The sequence below is a fragment of the Lampris incognitus genome, chromosome 5 (genome assembly GCF_029633865.1).
Source record: "Lampris incognitus isolate fLamInc1 chromosome 5, fLamInc1.hap2, whole genome shotgun sequence".
Classification (NCBI taxonomy): domain Eukaryota; kingdom Metazoa; phylum Chordata; class Actinopteri; order Lampriformes; family Lampridae; genus Lampris; species Lampris incognitus.
This window is the reverse complement of record NC_079215.1, coordinates 19,625,885-19,642,331: the sequence shown is the minus strand read 5'-3', so window position 1 is coordinate 19,642,331 and position 16,447 is coordinate 19,625,885. Positions and strand designations below refer to the sequence as shown.

Below are 16,447 nucleotides of genomic sequence, written 5' to 3'. Positions count from 1 at the left end.
AGGTCGCCGGCTGGAATCGAAGGGTTGTGACCACGTGGTCCTGTAGTAGCAGCTGTAACCATTCGGCTACGGAGACACGCCCACGACTCAGTTTCTTAACCAATCATTGTGAAAGGTTTCATTCTGTTGTCTTGACCAAAGCTGCCCAGCGATTTTAAAGACATGCTGTGTGTAGTAATCTGTACGTGCCACGGTAGTAAAACATATTATATAGGCTACAACGGAACAAGTCGTTTTTGGCTTCTCAGACACCAAAAAGACAGCAAATTTGAAGAAAACAAAAATACAAATAGGGATACCATCCACTATTTTAAACGTCTTTGACAATTTGATTTATTTGCTATGCTATATCCTTAAAAAAATGTCCAGCATTCATGCAAAAATATAATTAGGAAAAATAAACACCACAAATTAATGTTTTATACAAAATTGATCCAAAAAAAAAGTGAAATTATAAATACGTGATTAATCTCTTTTGGTGACTTTCTATGCATGCTTTTCTATGCTCCTCCCATTGATCAGATTTAAATCAATAACTGCAGTAACAGAGCAGCAGAGGCTAATTTTATCTTCATAATGCCTTCATGAAATGTAGTCTAAAGTGTCAATGTACTTCATTTTAATTCTTGAACGTTATCTAAACTGACGTTTCTACATATAAACATATAATTTGTTGGCTGTCTTTCGCAAACTCGCTGACCAACATGGCTGCAGCATATCGAACTCCATTAATGTCTAATGTCTCACTGACGGCCTCATTTGATTACTGTTAATCACAGAGAGGCATCAAAATTCAACTTGAGACTGATAAAAAAATCAGTGAAAACTCCTCATGGCAGCTTTTAACTACAGTTTCAGAGTAGTTAAGCAAACTATTGTGTTTCTTTTGAGGGTAGCTTTCCAGCTCCTTTCAGTGGGAAATAATTGGTACTTGATCCATCTATGCTTTCAGAGTAGCTTTCCTCAACAATGTGTTCAGAATAGCAGATTGTATTAGTAACCCACACATAAAGAAAGCTGTTCACACATCCCCGTCTCCTACGGTCAATGATAGATGGCACCGCCACCGACAGCTAAAGAATCCACATCATGTCCTGTCTCAAATCATGTCTCAACAGCCGCTGTTACGGCGCATGAAGGCGTGGCCTTGCACGTGGTAGAACATCTCGGTGAAGGTGAGGGGCCCGACCGTGATCTCACTGGGGCCCTGAACCTTGAAGCCGGACTTCTGGTAGAAGGGGACCAGGAAGTCTTCGCACATGAGCACCGCACGGCGCACGTAGGGCAGGCATCGGAGGTACTGGAGGTAGCGCCACATTAAGATGGAGCCCTTTCCTTGCTGTCGGAAGGTCCGGTGGACCGCCAACACATGGATGTGGACTGTGGTGCCGTGGGGCTTATGGAGGGTTAGGGCATCCTACAGAGAGATATGACACAGAGGGAGAGGAAAGTTGTAAGCACAGGTGAGTAATGCACACTGCTGTGTCTTGAATGAAAGGGTCTGAGTAAAGGCCTCCTTCACCCAATGTTATGCTAAAGAGCGCTTCCTGAGTAGGGAGCGTCAGGATAGTCACCTTGGCTACTTAGACTTTTGCAATTTGTGTGGTGGTATCACACATTGCTACTGTTGAGGTATGAACAACAACAAAAAAAATCTTATCTTATAATGTATAATAAATATCTAGGCTTTACTTCAGCATATCTGTCTCCATGACATGCACACATGCATTTAACTCTTCAATAAAATGTCTTTTAAACTCCTCAGAATCACTCCTATAATGTGTGGTAAAGTTGAGGCGGCTCTGTAGTGATGAATGGATGGGGCTTCTCTGGTGCCACCACCTCACATATAGTGGAGAAGGCGGTGAGTATTGTCTAGCTCAAACTTTTAACTTCATCTCTCAAAATGAAGACTGGGCAAGAATTGTCAAGAAAACTCTTCTTAACAAAACATCTAAATTGCTACAGGCTGTTAGTACGAGTTGTCATCTTCACCACAAAGATTTCAGAGCGTAGCTATGCAATTGTCCGGCACTCTCCGTCACACAAACAAACAAACAAACAAACAGACGCACACACACACACACACACACACACACACACACACACACACACACACACACACACACACACACACACACACACACACAGTAAGCCCTTGAAAACCTCTTTGGTCGATCCAGTTTGAGCCTCATCTTGTGATTCTCTAGCAGTTAGTCTTAATGTCATCCTCTCCAACTTACCAAAGTAAGCCTCTCCTGGTCCCACAACGAGCCGATGATAAAAGCCACCAAGCGTCCCTCCTCGAACCAGCCAAGTGACAGCTCGGGGCACAAGGTGAGGAAGTGATGCACTTCGTCCAGGTGCAGAGGACACTCACCAGACACTGAGATGAATGCTTATGAAGAGAGAAAAGGGAAGTGTTACTCACAATATTCAACCACCATCTCTGGGAACTGGTAGCTAGGTCAAAACTCAAGTAACACAATGCCAAATTGTCCTGGCTGGGGAACAGAGCATATGGCTACCCATATGCAAATGGAGAAAACACAGAAATGCAATAATGTCATACACTCAGATGTCCTGGGAGACGATGGACTCATATTAAAGTGTACCTGTGGAATGCTGGACTTAATGGTTTTAGTGAAACACAAGTGAGTATGTATATTAATAATAATAATTTTTTATGGCATATATAAAACTTGGAATTTAGTGGAAGGATTGCCAAATGATGAATATTTCAGGTTAAAAACGTCATATGATAGAGCTCATTTTGTTCCCAAGGTAACTGCTGCTCGACTTCACTGAATACGTTTTAGTTGGACTTTTTGGATCTTTTGTTTTTTGGGGGGGGGGGTATAGGCCAACTCCCGTTGGCTGTGATAATGGTGATAAAGTTTATTTCAAAAACAGAGTCACAAAATTAAAACGGAAAAGCAAATAAACGACAAAAATAAAGCTCGCAGACAGAATAAAACCCACGATAAAACCGCTTGACGTGCATAAAAGAGAGCCCAAGTTCAATGTCAACTAAGACAGCAGGGTGAGCAGGGCGATAAAACGCCTTTCTAATAAAGAGGGAAGACCGTTTTAACAAGAGCTTCTGATGCGACTGCATCTCTGTGCTTCAGTAATGCGAGACGTTTATAGTGGGTACAAATTCTTATCAAACTCTTGCTTACCTTCTCTCTCGATCTCGAACACGCTGATCGCGTCCTGCAGGCTGAGGGACCGGAACTCGCTGGCGGGCAGAGTGTGCCGCCGCGTGCGGGAGACCGGAAACCGCATGTGGCGATGATTCATGAACGACACGGCGTTAACTACCGACATGGTTCCTCTTTATATTATTATTATGATTATTATTATTATTTACCCGCACTTTTGAAACGACCCCCAAAATTATTTCCAGTTGCACCTGATCTTCCCGGAGTTCCGCGCTCTGTTTGGGTGGATGTGTCGCCAAGGAGACCGCGTCCAGACGCTCCACGCTGAGACTGCCTGTTGGAGCTGGCGCGCCTTGCTTATTTATCCCCTCGGTGCTTAGAGGCCATTTGGTCATAATCCTTTGTCGGGGCTGGATGACCAGATCCTCCAACGCCCGGTGGTGGATACGTTGAACAACAAACATAGGGCTACTTACCACTCGGGTCAAGGGGACGTTGGTCGTTGTGCCACCGCCGGACGCGCAGCAGACTCGCATTTTACGCACGTGCTGTGACGGCGGTTGTCAGCCTATTACCGAATTTAGGGGACAGATATCAGCCAAGTGTCTAATACACGCGTGACGTGTACGCCTTTCGGGGGGGGGGGCGTGCGGGAGAAATTGTGGAGAATTGATTTTGCCGCATTTTTTTCACGTCCACTCCATTATACATGTTGATGTCAATGAACGTTTCCCCAGTCGGGATTGAGTGGTATAAACGGGTGTAAACCGCTTTGCCTAACCAGCTCATCTATGTTTACCCCTCTGCACGTGACTCGGTTAAAGGAAAGTTTCCAGCGTGCGTCCCTGTTCTCCGGCCGGGTTCAACTTCCCGGCGGTTTGTTTTTCGTATTTGGAAGAGGATTGCGGGCAGGAGATTGTTGTTCGCCCACGCAGAATTTCTACAAAAATAAATGCATTTTCATACTATTATTTATAATTCATTGCCATAATTTATAATTCATTTTCTTTAGCCCACCACCCAAAAGCAACAACTGGCTGCAGCCGAAACAGAAATACTTGGGATAATGTGCTGCTGATTGTGTGCATCTTCCACCATTCAGTGATAGCTGGATAGTGAAGTCATCATTTGTTACAACAATAATATAACGAGTTATTCAATGCAAGTTCTACTCTCTGATGTTGAATGACAAGCAGTTTGAAACTTCATTTAATCAACAAAATGACAGGCCTTAGACTGACACGGCAGACTGTGTCCAAATGAGCACCTGAACCAGCCTCTCTGTAATGTGTCGAGGGGGAATTTAACAGACAAACCTAACCAGAATTTCCTGAGATCCCACAAAATCGTCTTATGACACCCAGACCAACCTTTTAACACTGTACAAACACAGACAGGCTACCAATTGAAAGCCACATATTCGTTTTATTTGCATGTCTGTGTCCGTTAAAAGTTGCGCTACATTGCACTTAAATTTTCAATAATGTGTGCGAGGTGTTGCAGTTATTAATTGTAGTTGAACATGTAATGTTATGTTCAGCATCACGCAGAAAACTGAGATATGCATGAAATGCACTTAAACACTGACACCAAGTGGTGCGCAAAAGATGCCTTTGAACTCAACTTTCTTTACAAAAATGACAGCCACATTACATTAAATATGGACTTTGTATCTGAACTTTGTACATAGTTAAGTATTGTTTTCCATTAAATAATTTTTTATAAAAAATATCAAAAGTATGGGTTTTTTGTTTTGTTTGTAACTTTCTCAATAATTGTACCATACTGCTTAAAATATGCAACAACAAAAAAAGAAGAAGGTCGAACACATGGTTTAGAACCAGTTCATTTAGTTTGGTTGATGTGAAATTCACCAAAAATGATCAATGGCTTAATCGAACGAAGAGCGCCTCCCAATTTACAAAGTAGATTACATTTAAAAAAAAAACTTCGAGAATCGCCACCTTAACGTGGTGGAGGGGGTTTGTGTGTCGCTGTGATCCTGGGAACTGTGTTGTCGGGGGGGAATAGCCCCTGATAGGGTCTCCCAAGGCAAATTGGTCCCAGGGGAGGGGCCAGACTAAGAGCGATTCCCAAAAAAACTCAATGAATTTACACCAGCAGAATTACGGCACCTCGCCCGGAAAAGGGAAACTGGGGCCCCCTCCTGGAGCCAGACCTGGGAAGGGAGCCACCCGGCGAGGTGTGGTGGCCAGTCTGCACATGTATAACCATTGTCCTTACAATAAAAAAATTGCACATCCATCCAGAATAAACTATGAAAGAACAAGTGAAAAAAAAAGTTTCCCTTTCTGAACCACGTAAATCACAAGCATACTATCCACCCTCAGTCTTTCTAACGCTTAGGCTGCAGGTGAAATCCAGCATGACATTTTGAAGGATACATCTTTACCTTTATAACTAATAGCCTCTATATTTACGTTCGATTTCGCACCAAAAGAACCTGGCTTCGGGTAAATGCCACACAGTTAGGAGCCTTCCTAATTTGTTTGTGGCTGCAACGCTCCTTTTCAGGGTACCTATGTCTCCAATAAACGGGCGGAGTCACCGACGATGGGGAGCGACGTTCAAACCAAATGCTCACACTGCGCTAAACTACGTAGTGCGTCGTATCGACATACGTAAACACGTGGGTTTGTCTTTTTATTCGCCTCCTTCCTCCGGCTCTTCCGTACCGTTTTCTGACAGCGGCAGTAGCATCAACAATAACAGCAACAGAGCAGAGCATGGCGCAGCCCATATCAGCAGGCGCGGCGGCAAGTGCCGCAGCCGCAGCCGTAGCAGTATCCCCCATCCCGGCCGTTTCTCCGACAGCCAGCCCGGTCTCTGAGACCCACTCCGCGGGGCTCTCTCCAGCGGCGGACGGCTCCCAGCGGCTCCTCTTCTCCCACGACTTGGTGTCGGGGCGGTATCGCGGCTCCGTCCGCTTCGGCCTGGTGCGGATGATCCATGGTGAGGAGGATTTTAACTCGGACTCGGACCTCGACGATGGCGGAGGGAGAGGAGGTGGAGGAGGAGGAGGAGGAGGCCGGGTCTCGGTCCCGGTCCCGTACGGCTCGGATACGGAGAGCGCTGCGGACACGCGGAGCCGGCCTCTCGGAAGAGGGTTCGTGCGCGTGCAGTGGTACCCCGAAGGAGGGAAGCAGGACATCCGCGAGACAAAGGTGATGTCTGTTTTAACTACACCCGGATTAAAACACTTGGGTTTTGTAAAGTGTGTGTGTGTGTGTGGGGGGGGTACGGTTCGTAACCACCCGTCGTCAGGTAATTGGTGTCTTTTTGATTGGGTCGGCTAATTCAGTTCAGACAGGAGGAAGATTTACCTGTATTCATCCAACTAACGTGGCTAGTTTGCTAACCAGCTAGCTAGCGGTCTAAAGATGCGATTGGCTAGCTAGAATTTAGCTCGGAGCTACATGTCACACAGCCGGCGCAAGACCAGGTTGCACCACCTTGTCATAAGCTGCCTTGCTGTCGGCGCAGCCATGAAATGCTCATCAGTATTTGTTCTTATTTTGCAAAGCTGAGCTAGATGTGTAAACTATTGCCTGTTACGGATCTTAACCTTAGTTTTGTTGAGTGTGGCCTGCGTGTAGATGCAGTGCAACCCAACTGGGCGTGACTGACTCCAAACAGGCATGATCAAATCGTTCAGACAAAAGATTTAGAATCCATTCGTTCACCTCATTTTCATGCCATATCTCTTCATGCCATGTATCGTGTATATAATATGGACCTCATGTCATATTTCTAACGAGCCCATTGGATCTCATAACATTTAAATCGGGTGTGATAATCCGGGATTGCACAAAATAATAGGATGCTCTCTAGTCAAGTGTTAAAACGTGATAGTTTTGCAAGGTCAGTGTTGCCAAAAATGGCTTTCCTTTATTTTTAATGTCACTCTTGCAAAACTTCACATCTACTCATTCATATTAGCCAACCCTCTTAAATAAGAATTCCTTTTGTTTTCCCCGGTGCTCATTTCAGTTGGTGCCCGCATGACTTTTAGATCATCTAAGCCTGTATTATGTAGCCTCATTAATATAAAACAAATTTTTAAATAGTCACAACATAAATATGATGTTAGAATTGATGGGTGATGTCCAGGTAGATGCATCACATTAACAGCTCTTATTAATGGGGACACTTAAATGTGATTGGATGACAGTGATCGTTTTCATTGGTCTTTCAGGTCAGAATGTAACTGAAATAAAATTGGTTAAGGTTATTTTAGTTAAGCAGCACACTTTATGAAACAAAAGACTGAACCATGTGTTGTTTCTACACTTCAACCAGGTTAGTATGTGTATGGCTTATATCAAGCCTCAAAGTCAGAACAAAGACTTAGATCAGCAGCTTTTTTTTTCAGGATTTGAATTATTGGACAAACCAATTCCTTCAGTATTTATGTCCTTGCATTTTTATTTGTCTTTTTGCCATGTGAAATCATATAGAGATGGCAGTTGTCCTACAAGCAAAGAAAAAGAAATTCAGCTTTTGTAAAAGAGTTCTCTAGGGCTTCATGGAAAAGGGTCATGGGGGTTTCCAGGAGAGCAAATCTAGAACAAATTTGTTTTAGAGACAAAATGAGACTGGAAGAAACTCATTTGAGGGCTCTGTGTTTACCTGCTTTGTCCTATGGGCTAAATGAGTAAAGTTCTGGCCAGAGTGAGTGTTGCGTTTAGAACAAAGGTTGAATGAAACGTCCGTTCAACAATAATGCTAATGTTTACATACCAGAGTGCCGGTACTGCTGTGTCATAACAAGTCACGCAGTGTCAAGGCCCTAAATGCTTGACTGTGTGTGTTGGTATTGCAACTCATCTAAAAGACTTGGGTGTGTATTATTTTTTTGTGTGATGTTTGTCATCACTGTGGTGCTTGCTGTCTTAGTTTCATACACTCTGAGAGCATTGTTAAGAGTCAAATCAATAATTCATTACAACATCCTGCAGTATGCAAAGTTGCACATCTTCAAAATGGTGTGTCTTTAAGGTTCAGAAATCGCAACTGTTGTTTGTTTATCCCCGTTCTTCCTTACTGCAATTTAAATACTAAGCTAAATTTTCTCTCTGGGGGATTGTTGGAAAGAAGGCCATTACCCAGAAGACTATTTTTTTTCTGGACTTTAAATAAATTGAATAAGATATGTAGATTTTCATGATAAGAAGTAGAGAGCATGACAATTGTTATGCAAGTAATTAATGTATGCAACCAGACATCCTAAATCTAGGGCCATTTTCATAGTCACCTTGTGGTGGTAGGTTTCCCCATAATAACAGAACCATGCATATTTGAGTAATTGTTCTTTTGTTGACCTTGTTAAATCTTTGTTTTTTCCTGTCACCTTTCTTATATAAGTAATGGGGGAAAAGATGATGTAGCATGCATACCGTCTTTCATATCAAATATAATTACCCCCATTGACTCCATTGACACCTAGAAGCTGCCCAGTGCAGCGACAATCTTTTTTTTTTTTGGCCAAGTTCACTGGATTATTTCCAGTCAAGTGCCTTACAACTTTTTTCAAATGGGACACAAAATTGTGAGTCCACTTAACCTTAAAGAAGGATGTATGAAATTTATTCAAAGAGGAGGCATACCATCATCTTTAATCAGTCAGCTCATCCTCTGCTCAGCTTTATGGCAGCAGCCTGGAAAAGGGAACGTGCTTGCTGCTTCATACCAATTCAGGAGTTTTTTTATTCCCCCGACCTATGAAATCGTAATGACTATCTCCAAAGGATCAGCGCAAGGCTCATCACCTGTTAGTGCAGCTATCAATGGGGACTCCATGCTCAGGTTGGTCCATGCTGCTCACAGTCTTTCTCTCCTTTCTTTGAGCATGTCAAGTTAAGAACGTGGCTGGCATATTTTGCTGCGTGCTAGGCTTCAAATATGTAACATAGTCAAGGGCATGTATAAGTATACAGGGTATACCCACCTCTTTGTATTAGTATAAAGTTGTACCATTCACTGATGTTAGAATTTATGGTTGCTGTTAATCCATCTGGAGGCATAGGGAGTGACCTCCTCAATGGCCACTGTATCACTGCTTCAAAGGTATGCAAGGCCCAGCTGCCTGACTGCTTCTTTGTCTCTCCCGTCTTCAGCAGGAGGACGGTAATGGCTGAATAATAGAATCAAGAGTAGGTCGCCAGTTGAATAATAGAATCAGGACTGGGTTGTGATTTCAGACTTATCAGTGACAAGTACTTGTGACTGTGGAGCTATTCAGCGGTTTTCCTCAACGATCTTAAGAACAATGGATTTCTAGTTTAGTCAAACACAATGTTGTATACAAAGGCCAAAGTCACTAGTAGCCATGCCAATGATGTTGATTCCATGGCTAGAGCTACTTCTCATGTGACAGATGTATTTGTAGAGCTTAGAGTATTTAAGAAGCTGCCCTGTGTTCAATTTGGCATCCACTGTGATGTTCGGCCAAAAGGATACTCTCTGGGGCATCCGGGAGGTGTGGCGGTCTATTCCATTGCCTACCAAAACAAGGATCGCCAGTTCGAATACCTCCGACTTGGTCGGGTGTCCCTACAGACACAATTGGCTGTGTCTGCGGGTGGGAAGCCGGATGTGGGTGTGTGTCCTGGTCACTGCACTAGCGCCTCCTCTGGTCGGTTGGGGTGCCTGTTCTGCAGGGAGGAGGAACTGGGGGGAATAGCGTGATCCTCCCATGTGCTATGTCCCTCTGATGAAACTTGTCTCTGTCAGGTGAAAAGAATTGGGTGGCGACTCCACATGTATTGGAGGAGGCATGTGGTAATCTGCAGGCCTCCCCGGATCAGCAGAGTGAGTGGAGCAGCGACTGGGACAGCTCGGAAGAGTGGGGTAATTGGACGGGTACAATTGGGGAGAAAAAGGGAGCAAAATCCTGCAAAAAAAAAAGAAAAGAAAAGAAAGATACCCTCTCATAACGCATGCTACTTCGCCAAAACCACATTGTGTAATACTAAGAGGGTCTTGCTGTGTTTCTTTTTAGTTTGGCATCATGAGTATACTGGATAAAAATAAGTAAATTCACCCAAGCCAACCACAACCTGGTTACCATTTCTTATCGAATGGCCGTGGTCTCCTCTCCCCTTTTTCAGTTTTTTTTTCCAAGGTGTTTCAGGTGCTGTTTCCGTTAAATTGTCTAGAGAATTTTAAGAGAATTTCTCTCAAATCTCAAAAAATAAATTTCCAATTAGTGTCATTTCTGACAGATCTTTTGAAGCAAGTAAACCCTGAACGTAGTTTGACATGTCCCACGTCACATGTCCACACTTCAGCACCCACCACAACGATGGACCAGTTAAGATGAAGGAACAGCTGATCATGTCATTAAATTCTAATGGATTTCATTTTTAATTTGGCAAATACATTGTTGAACTCTTTTCTTTACAAAAGCAAAAACCATCTCAAGCAAACATATAAATGTTTTTGCGAAATTTGGGATTCAAAAAAAAGGTTCTGTTCAGCCTTTTCCCAATTGAAACATCAAATTATGCAAAAGCTGTCTTGGTGGAAATCCCACTGTTGATTGAATGGGGGGTAGGTCATGGTGGTGGAGGTATTTGATATGGCAATGATGACTGTGGGGGTTCTTACAATACGGGGGACCGTAAGGCCAGGGCTGACTACTGCCAAGTAGAGGAAGTGTGTGGGGAGGAAGTGTGTGCAACCAAAGGCAGAGATGCTGGCAAGCAAGACAAATAAAGATGACGAACTGATAAATTCAGTAACGAAAGTAGTGGATAAACTTGAAGGAGAAGGTAGAATTTATAAAGGTTTCGAGCTAGGGGAAGTGCTTAGTGATGACACAGGCAAGCTGTTTCATGCCAGATGGCTTTCATAGTAATGTCAGGACTTTTGTGTCCTTAATAAATGAAGGTTCTCGGGCCGCGATGGCTCACCTGGTAGAGTGGTACTACATAAGGCTGAGTCCTTACCCCAGCAGCCTGGGTTCGAATCTGGCCTGAATCTCTCCCTTGCCTTTCGTGTCTCTGTCGCTGTCAAGTAAAGGTGTAAAATGGCAACAAAATGATCTTAAAAAAACAAAAAAAAACAAAACCGAGTGCTCACCTTCTGCTCCCTGCAGGTTTTTTTAATGCTGTGCTCACAAAAGCTGTTCCTTGCCCACATCCTTTCTTGTGTGTGGTAGTCCTTTGTCTTTTTTTGATGTTTAAGTAGTGTTATAATGAGCTATTGTTCCCTGTTATGTTGCCCTTGATTTGGTAGTTCTGTAAAAGTTGGTGTCATCAAGAGTCCCTGCAGTGGTGGAAGTTCAGAGATGTCCTACCCTTTTGATTTTTCGAACATTGTGATTATCAGATTGCTCGGGTCTGGATTAAATAACAGGTCCATCTTGTGTTCCACTTTGCTGCATGAAGGTCCTCTCCCTCCCGTACAATCAAATCATCCAAAACCTCACCCATTACTTGTGCTTGATTGTGGCTTTTTTTTGTTCCCCCTTTTGTCTCCCAATTGTGCTTGGCCAATTACCCCACTCTTCCAAGCTGTCCCGGTCACTGCTCCACCCCCGCTGCCAATACAGGGAGGGCTGCGGACTACCACATGCCTCCTCCGATACATTTGGAGTCGCTAGCCGCTTTTCATCCGACAGTGAGGAGTTTCGCCAAGGGGACATAGAGGATCATGCAAGGGAGGATCACGCTATTCTCCCCAGTTCCCCCTCCCTGACCAGAGGAGGCGCTAGTGCAGCGACCAGGACACATACCCACAGCCGGCTTCCCACCCGCAGACACGGCCAATTCTGTAGGGACACCTGACTAGGCTGGAGGTAACATGGAATAGGCCGCTACGCTACCCAGGCGCCCCCTGGATTGTGGCTTATTAGAAACTCTTCATTTTGTTTACTCCTACACAGCAATCATTAGATTTCCTTTTTTTTTTCCCTCACAGGATCAATTCAGTTTGTTGCTGATTGCGTCATCCTCATGAATCTGATCCAGAACTATCCCATGTAGTGTTTCGTAAATCTTTTTATCTTTGATCAGCTATGATTTACTCTTCTTTCGCTTTGCCTCCTTCTTTCAGTGATACCTCAGTTGGTGAAGTTGGCTGTAGTAGCTTTCGGGGTTGTTTTCTTGTTAAAGGGAAATTTTGCCACTCCTAATGTGCACATGCAGGAACTGTCAATTGTCTATATTCTCTATTAAAGCTTGAACTGCTTTGGTGTAACTATTATTTACAGAGAAAACGGTCTTCCAGTTCAGAGAGCCAGTCCCATAGGTACTGCATGTACCAGCAAGCATTACACAAGGACACAACCGTCTTGACAAACTGCGACAGCCCTAATGCCTCTAATACCCCCGCACACTCACACACTCTCTCTCTCTCTCTCTCTCTCTCTCCCTCCCTCCCCTGTAGGGTTGCCAACCGTGCCTTAAAATAAGGAATCGTTCTTTATTATATATAATATATATATATATACACACACACACACACACACGTGTGTGTATAGTGTAAGGCACATTATATTTGCTATGCCCACGCCGCCCCATCCATCCAACCCCCATCCCTGTCCCCTGTTCCTTATCTTCATTTCAAGGAGTTGGCAACCCCACTCCCCTGTAGTCTTAGTTTTTTACTTCCCAAGTATGTGATGTCATTTGGCGCCTTATCCTTAGATGGTGCTAACGGAACGATATAGTCTGCATGGAGTGAGTTTGGTGAAGACAAAACACCACCGTCTCTGTGAACATATGGCATTCTAGTTACTGAGCATCGTGTTGTTTTTGAGTGCAGTCTTCCTTTAAGCTGTTGTAGTATCAGCATTGATTTGTTGATTTTTGTCTGATTGTCCCACCCCTCCTTCCTTTGCCCTCTCTTACACAGTAGGATATGACGTCATACATTAGCTATCCATGTTTGCCGTTACTTGGTGTTAACTTACACCTCCTGCACAAATCTGTTTTTCCTCCAATCAGACAACTGAAAGAGTAAAAGGGGGTGAGGGGATAGACCCATCTTTAAGGGGCTAGAGGGGGATGGCTTTATGAACAGAAGAAAGAAAGAATGAATTCAATGGGTTATGCAAAATGAAAAATCATGTGTCACACAGATCGTGGATGCTTTTTGTGTCCTTCAAGCATGCAAGCGAAAATAATGCTTGACAGTGGATTTGCCGTATTTCTGTGACACCCCATTCGCCCACCACAAACAGACCCCCCCCCCCCCCCATGGTCTGAGCCAATGTTTTGCTATTGATGGAGCCGGCGTCTGCTAGTGACATATGGGTTATTTTAGGAGTAGAGGCCATTTCAGACGTCACGGCAGAGGTGGGTGGAGGCGGTGCGGCTGGGTTGTAGGATGACTCCCATCCATCAACCCTGCCTTGGTCTTTCCATTCAGCTGAAGAGCTGTGGTATCACCCCTAGCTTGCTGAGATAATGAAGAATGCCTCTGCCCCAAAATGAAGTCACTTGTGGAAGGAATACCTGCCCAGTCACTCCGCGGTACAGGCAAACCTTCCATCTTTATTTTGGCTGTTATCCAGCCTCTGCTCATAAAAGTGGGGCTTGTTTGCTTTTCCACCTCAGCCTTGGCTTTCCAGAAGCATTTTCAGAGATGACCAAGGACTTGAAAACAAAGCTCATCTTCCATTTAATGCATTTTGGAAAACAATAGCTGCAATCACTTTTTGAATTTTGGCAATGTAGATTTACCCCACCACTGTAAAAAGACAGGTTGGCCAAGCCCGTAATTGCCGCAGGGAACCAAAGGGACACGTTTCCCCCCCAATGTACAAAAGAGGGAAATTTGACCCCCCCCCAAAAAAGTCATCCATCAATACAGCTTCATGAAACTGCACTATGTCAGTTACTTTTCTGTGTTTAATTATACTCGGTTGGGTGCAGGCAGCATTGAGTCTAGGCGTACCTAGTGGCATACGACAAAAGAAGAAGATACGCTGTGTATATGTGTGTGCACACCTTCCAGTAAAAAGAGACAAAAGAGGCAGACTGATAAGATGCCAGTTCTCTCTCTCTCTCTCTCTCTCTCTCTCTCACTCACTCTGTCTCACACACATGGTCCCCCTGAAGTCTGAGTGAGGATTTCGCCCTTGAGGTTGGCAACTAAGCTCAGGAATTTTGCCCTCTTGGCTGAAGAGTTTCTGTTGTATCGGGAGAGTTTTTGTCACATATTTCAAGTGATCTTGTGTCTCTCTCTCTCCACACTAGCATCACCCATGCTCTGGAACTGTCGTCATTAAATGCAAGTCACAGTTGAACAGGGTTTGATCATTAACCTGTGCCATGCTTTCACAGATCATAGTCCAATATGTCCACACATAATATTGAAACCCACTCACTGTGATTAGGTTAGTAATGAGTCCAGTGAATTAGTGCCTCCTCTGAGGTGGCCATAGAGTGTGTGTATGTGGTACATAATGGTTGTTCCCTACCAAGCAGAGTAACGCGAACACATTAGAAATCTGAATTTATTCAATCTGCAAACCATTAGTTGCTTCATCTGGCATCCCTCTCCTTTCAGTGAACATATTGGTTAACATTTCTGTGCTTATTTTGAAATTTGATCCCACCATGTCACATATTGGTAACAAGTCATGATAAAAATAAAAATGATTCTTAGATATTTGATAGACATACCAGAGCGGTATTTGATCCAGCAAATCATGCCAATAACACTACAGCTATGAAGGTGGAGCGGAAGAGATCAGTTTTTAAAAATCTCAACCTCTCTGTTTAAAAATGGGTAAAACCACTTATTTTGATCTCGTTTGGTTGCATTAGCGTACACTTAAACTGAGGATATAATTTTCCGCCTGTTGTCCCTGTGCTCGGGGAGCTCGCTGCAGGTGGAGAGGTACATAGACGGTCAGACGATGGTGTAATCTGGGGCAGGGAGTTGTCGCCAAGACCAGCCCAACAGCACTTTGGGGGTGCTGAGTGTGTTATGTTGTTGAGCAGGTGCCGGGCAGTCCTCGGATCACATGCTGAGCATGTGCGTGAACAGGGCATCCGCGCGACTGCATAGAGAAGACAGGTTAACACATAGTATATCCCCCATATGCAGGCTGACTATCCTGCACCTTACAGTGTTGGTGCAGATCGAGGTACACACTCCGATTAAGCTGTTCAGAATGTGGACTTGTCATCAGACCAGGAGGCGCTGTGGCAGAAGGAGATATGGGAGGTGAGACGGCTGCACAGCAGGTTAGGAAGGAGGTGAGAGAATAACAGAATATGGAGGTTAGATACACATTTACCCTTCTCGGCCATCAGACCGCTGCTCAGGGCTTTAATGCTGCATTTACACCTGGTATTTGGTCGTGGTTTCACCACATTCTGAATCCAGTGTGTATACTATGTGCATTTACTGCTTACATTGACATACTTTTGCCTAACCAGTAAAACTCTCTGGATATCATCTCTTAATGCCAGGTGTTAAAAGGGTCTTAAAGTTGGATTAAGACTACATCAATGCTAAATTAATCTAAGGACATTTAGGAATTTGAGCTGTGATTCAGCTATGACTGTTTATAATGATGATGATGATAATCGTAGTAATAGTGGATTACAGGCGGCACAGTGGTGCAGTGGTTTGCGCGATCACCTCACAGCAAGAAGGTCCTGGGTTCGAGCCTTGGGGTAGTCCAACCGTGGGGGGTCGTCCCGGGTCGTCCTCTGTGTGGAGTTTGCGTGTTCTCCCCGTGTCTGCGTGGGTTTCTTCCGGGTGCTCCGGTTTCCTCCCACAGTCCAAAGACATGTAGGTCAGGTGAATTGGCCATACTAAATTGTCCCTAGGTGTGAATGTGTGTGTGTCGGCCCTGTGATGGACTGGCAGACTGTCCAGGGTGTCTACCCGCCTGCCGTCCAATGTCTGCTGAAATAGGCTCCAGCATCCCGTGACCCTGAGAGCAGAATAAGCGGTTTGGATAATGGATGGATGGGTAATGGATTACATTTCTATAGTGCTTTATCTAGACACCCAAAGTGCTTCACAATGAATGGGGGGAACTCCCTTCAACCACCACAATGTGTAACACCACCTCGGTAATGCACAGCAGCCATTTTGCGCCAGAACGCTCATCACACATCAGGTTGAGGTGGAGAGGGAGAAATCATTGAGCCAATTAAACGAGGGGACGATTAGGTAGCCAGATGGAGAGAGTCAGGTTGGGAATTTTGCCATGACTGAAAGTCATGTGAAATCATCCTGAGTCAAATTTTCTTCGACCCTGGGACAACTGGGTGCCGTTAATTTTGAGTCCTGGT

At 44.3% G+C, this 16,447-nt stretch overlaps 2 protein-coding genes across 2 annotated transcripts in view; one reads left to right on the top strand and one right to left on the bottom strand.

Annotated features, from left to right (window-relative positions):
* Nucleotides 1-1,111: 1,111 nt before the first annotated feature.
* Nucleotides 1,112-3,330, bottom strand: aanat1 (arylalkylamine N-acetyltransferase 1). The gene is made up of 3 exons (XM_056280365.1): nt 3,183-3,330; nt 2,244-2,398; nt 1,112-1,417 (listed from the first exon to the last, which is right to left on the bottom strand). The coding sequence occupies exons 1-3, from the start codon at nt 3,328-3,330 to the stop codon at nt 1,112-1,114; spliced, it is 609 nt and encodes a 202-aa protein (XP_056136340.1).
* A 2,566-nt stretch (nt 3,331-5,896) lies between these two features.
* The window catches only part of ube2o (ubiquitin-conjugating enzyme E2O), a 61,797-nt gene continuing 51,246 nt past the window's right edge, over nt 5,897-16,447 (top strand). Inside the window, exon 1 of the mRNA XM_056280879.1 lies at nt 5,897-6,349. Within this exon, the coding sequence (XP_056136854.1) occupies nt 5,912-6,349 (438 nt within the window). The 5' untranslated portion in view covers nt 5,897-5,911. The remainder of the gene's footprint in view (nt 6,350-16,447) is intronic.

What these genes read in the sequence shown, in the direction of transcription:
- aanat1 (XM_056280365.1), bottom strand. Translation starts at nt 3,330, where the DNA reads ATGTCGGTAGTTAACGCCGTGTCGTTCATGAATCATCGCCACATGCGG. An exon ending in GTTCGAGATCGAGAGAGAAG is followed by an intron (nt 2,399 to 3,182) that starts GTAAGCAAGAGT and finishes TCTCTTCATAAG; the next exon opens with CATTCATCTCAGTGTCTGGT. An exon ending in ACCAGGAGAGGCTTACTTTG is followed by an intron (nt 1,418 to 2,243) that starts GTAAGTTGGAGA and finishes ATCTCTCTGTAG; the next exon opens with GATGCCCTAACCCTCCATAA.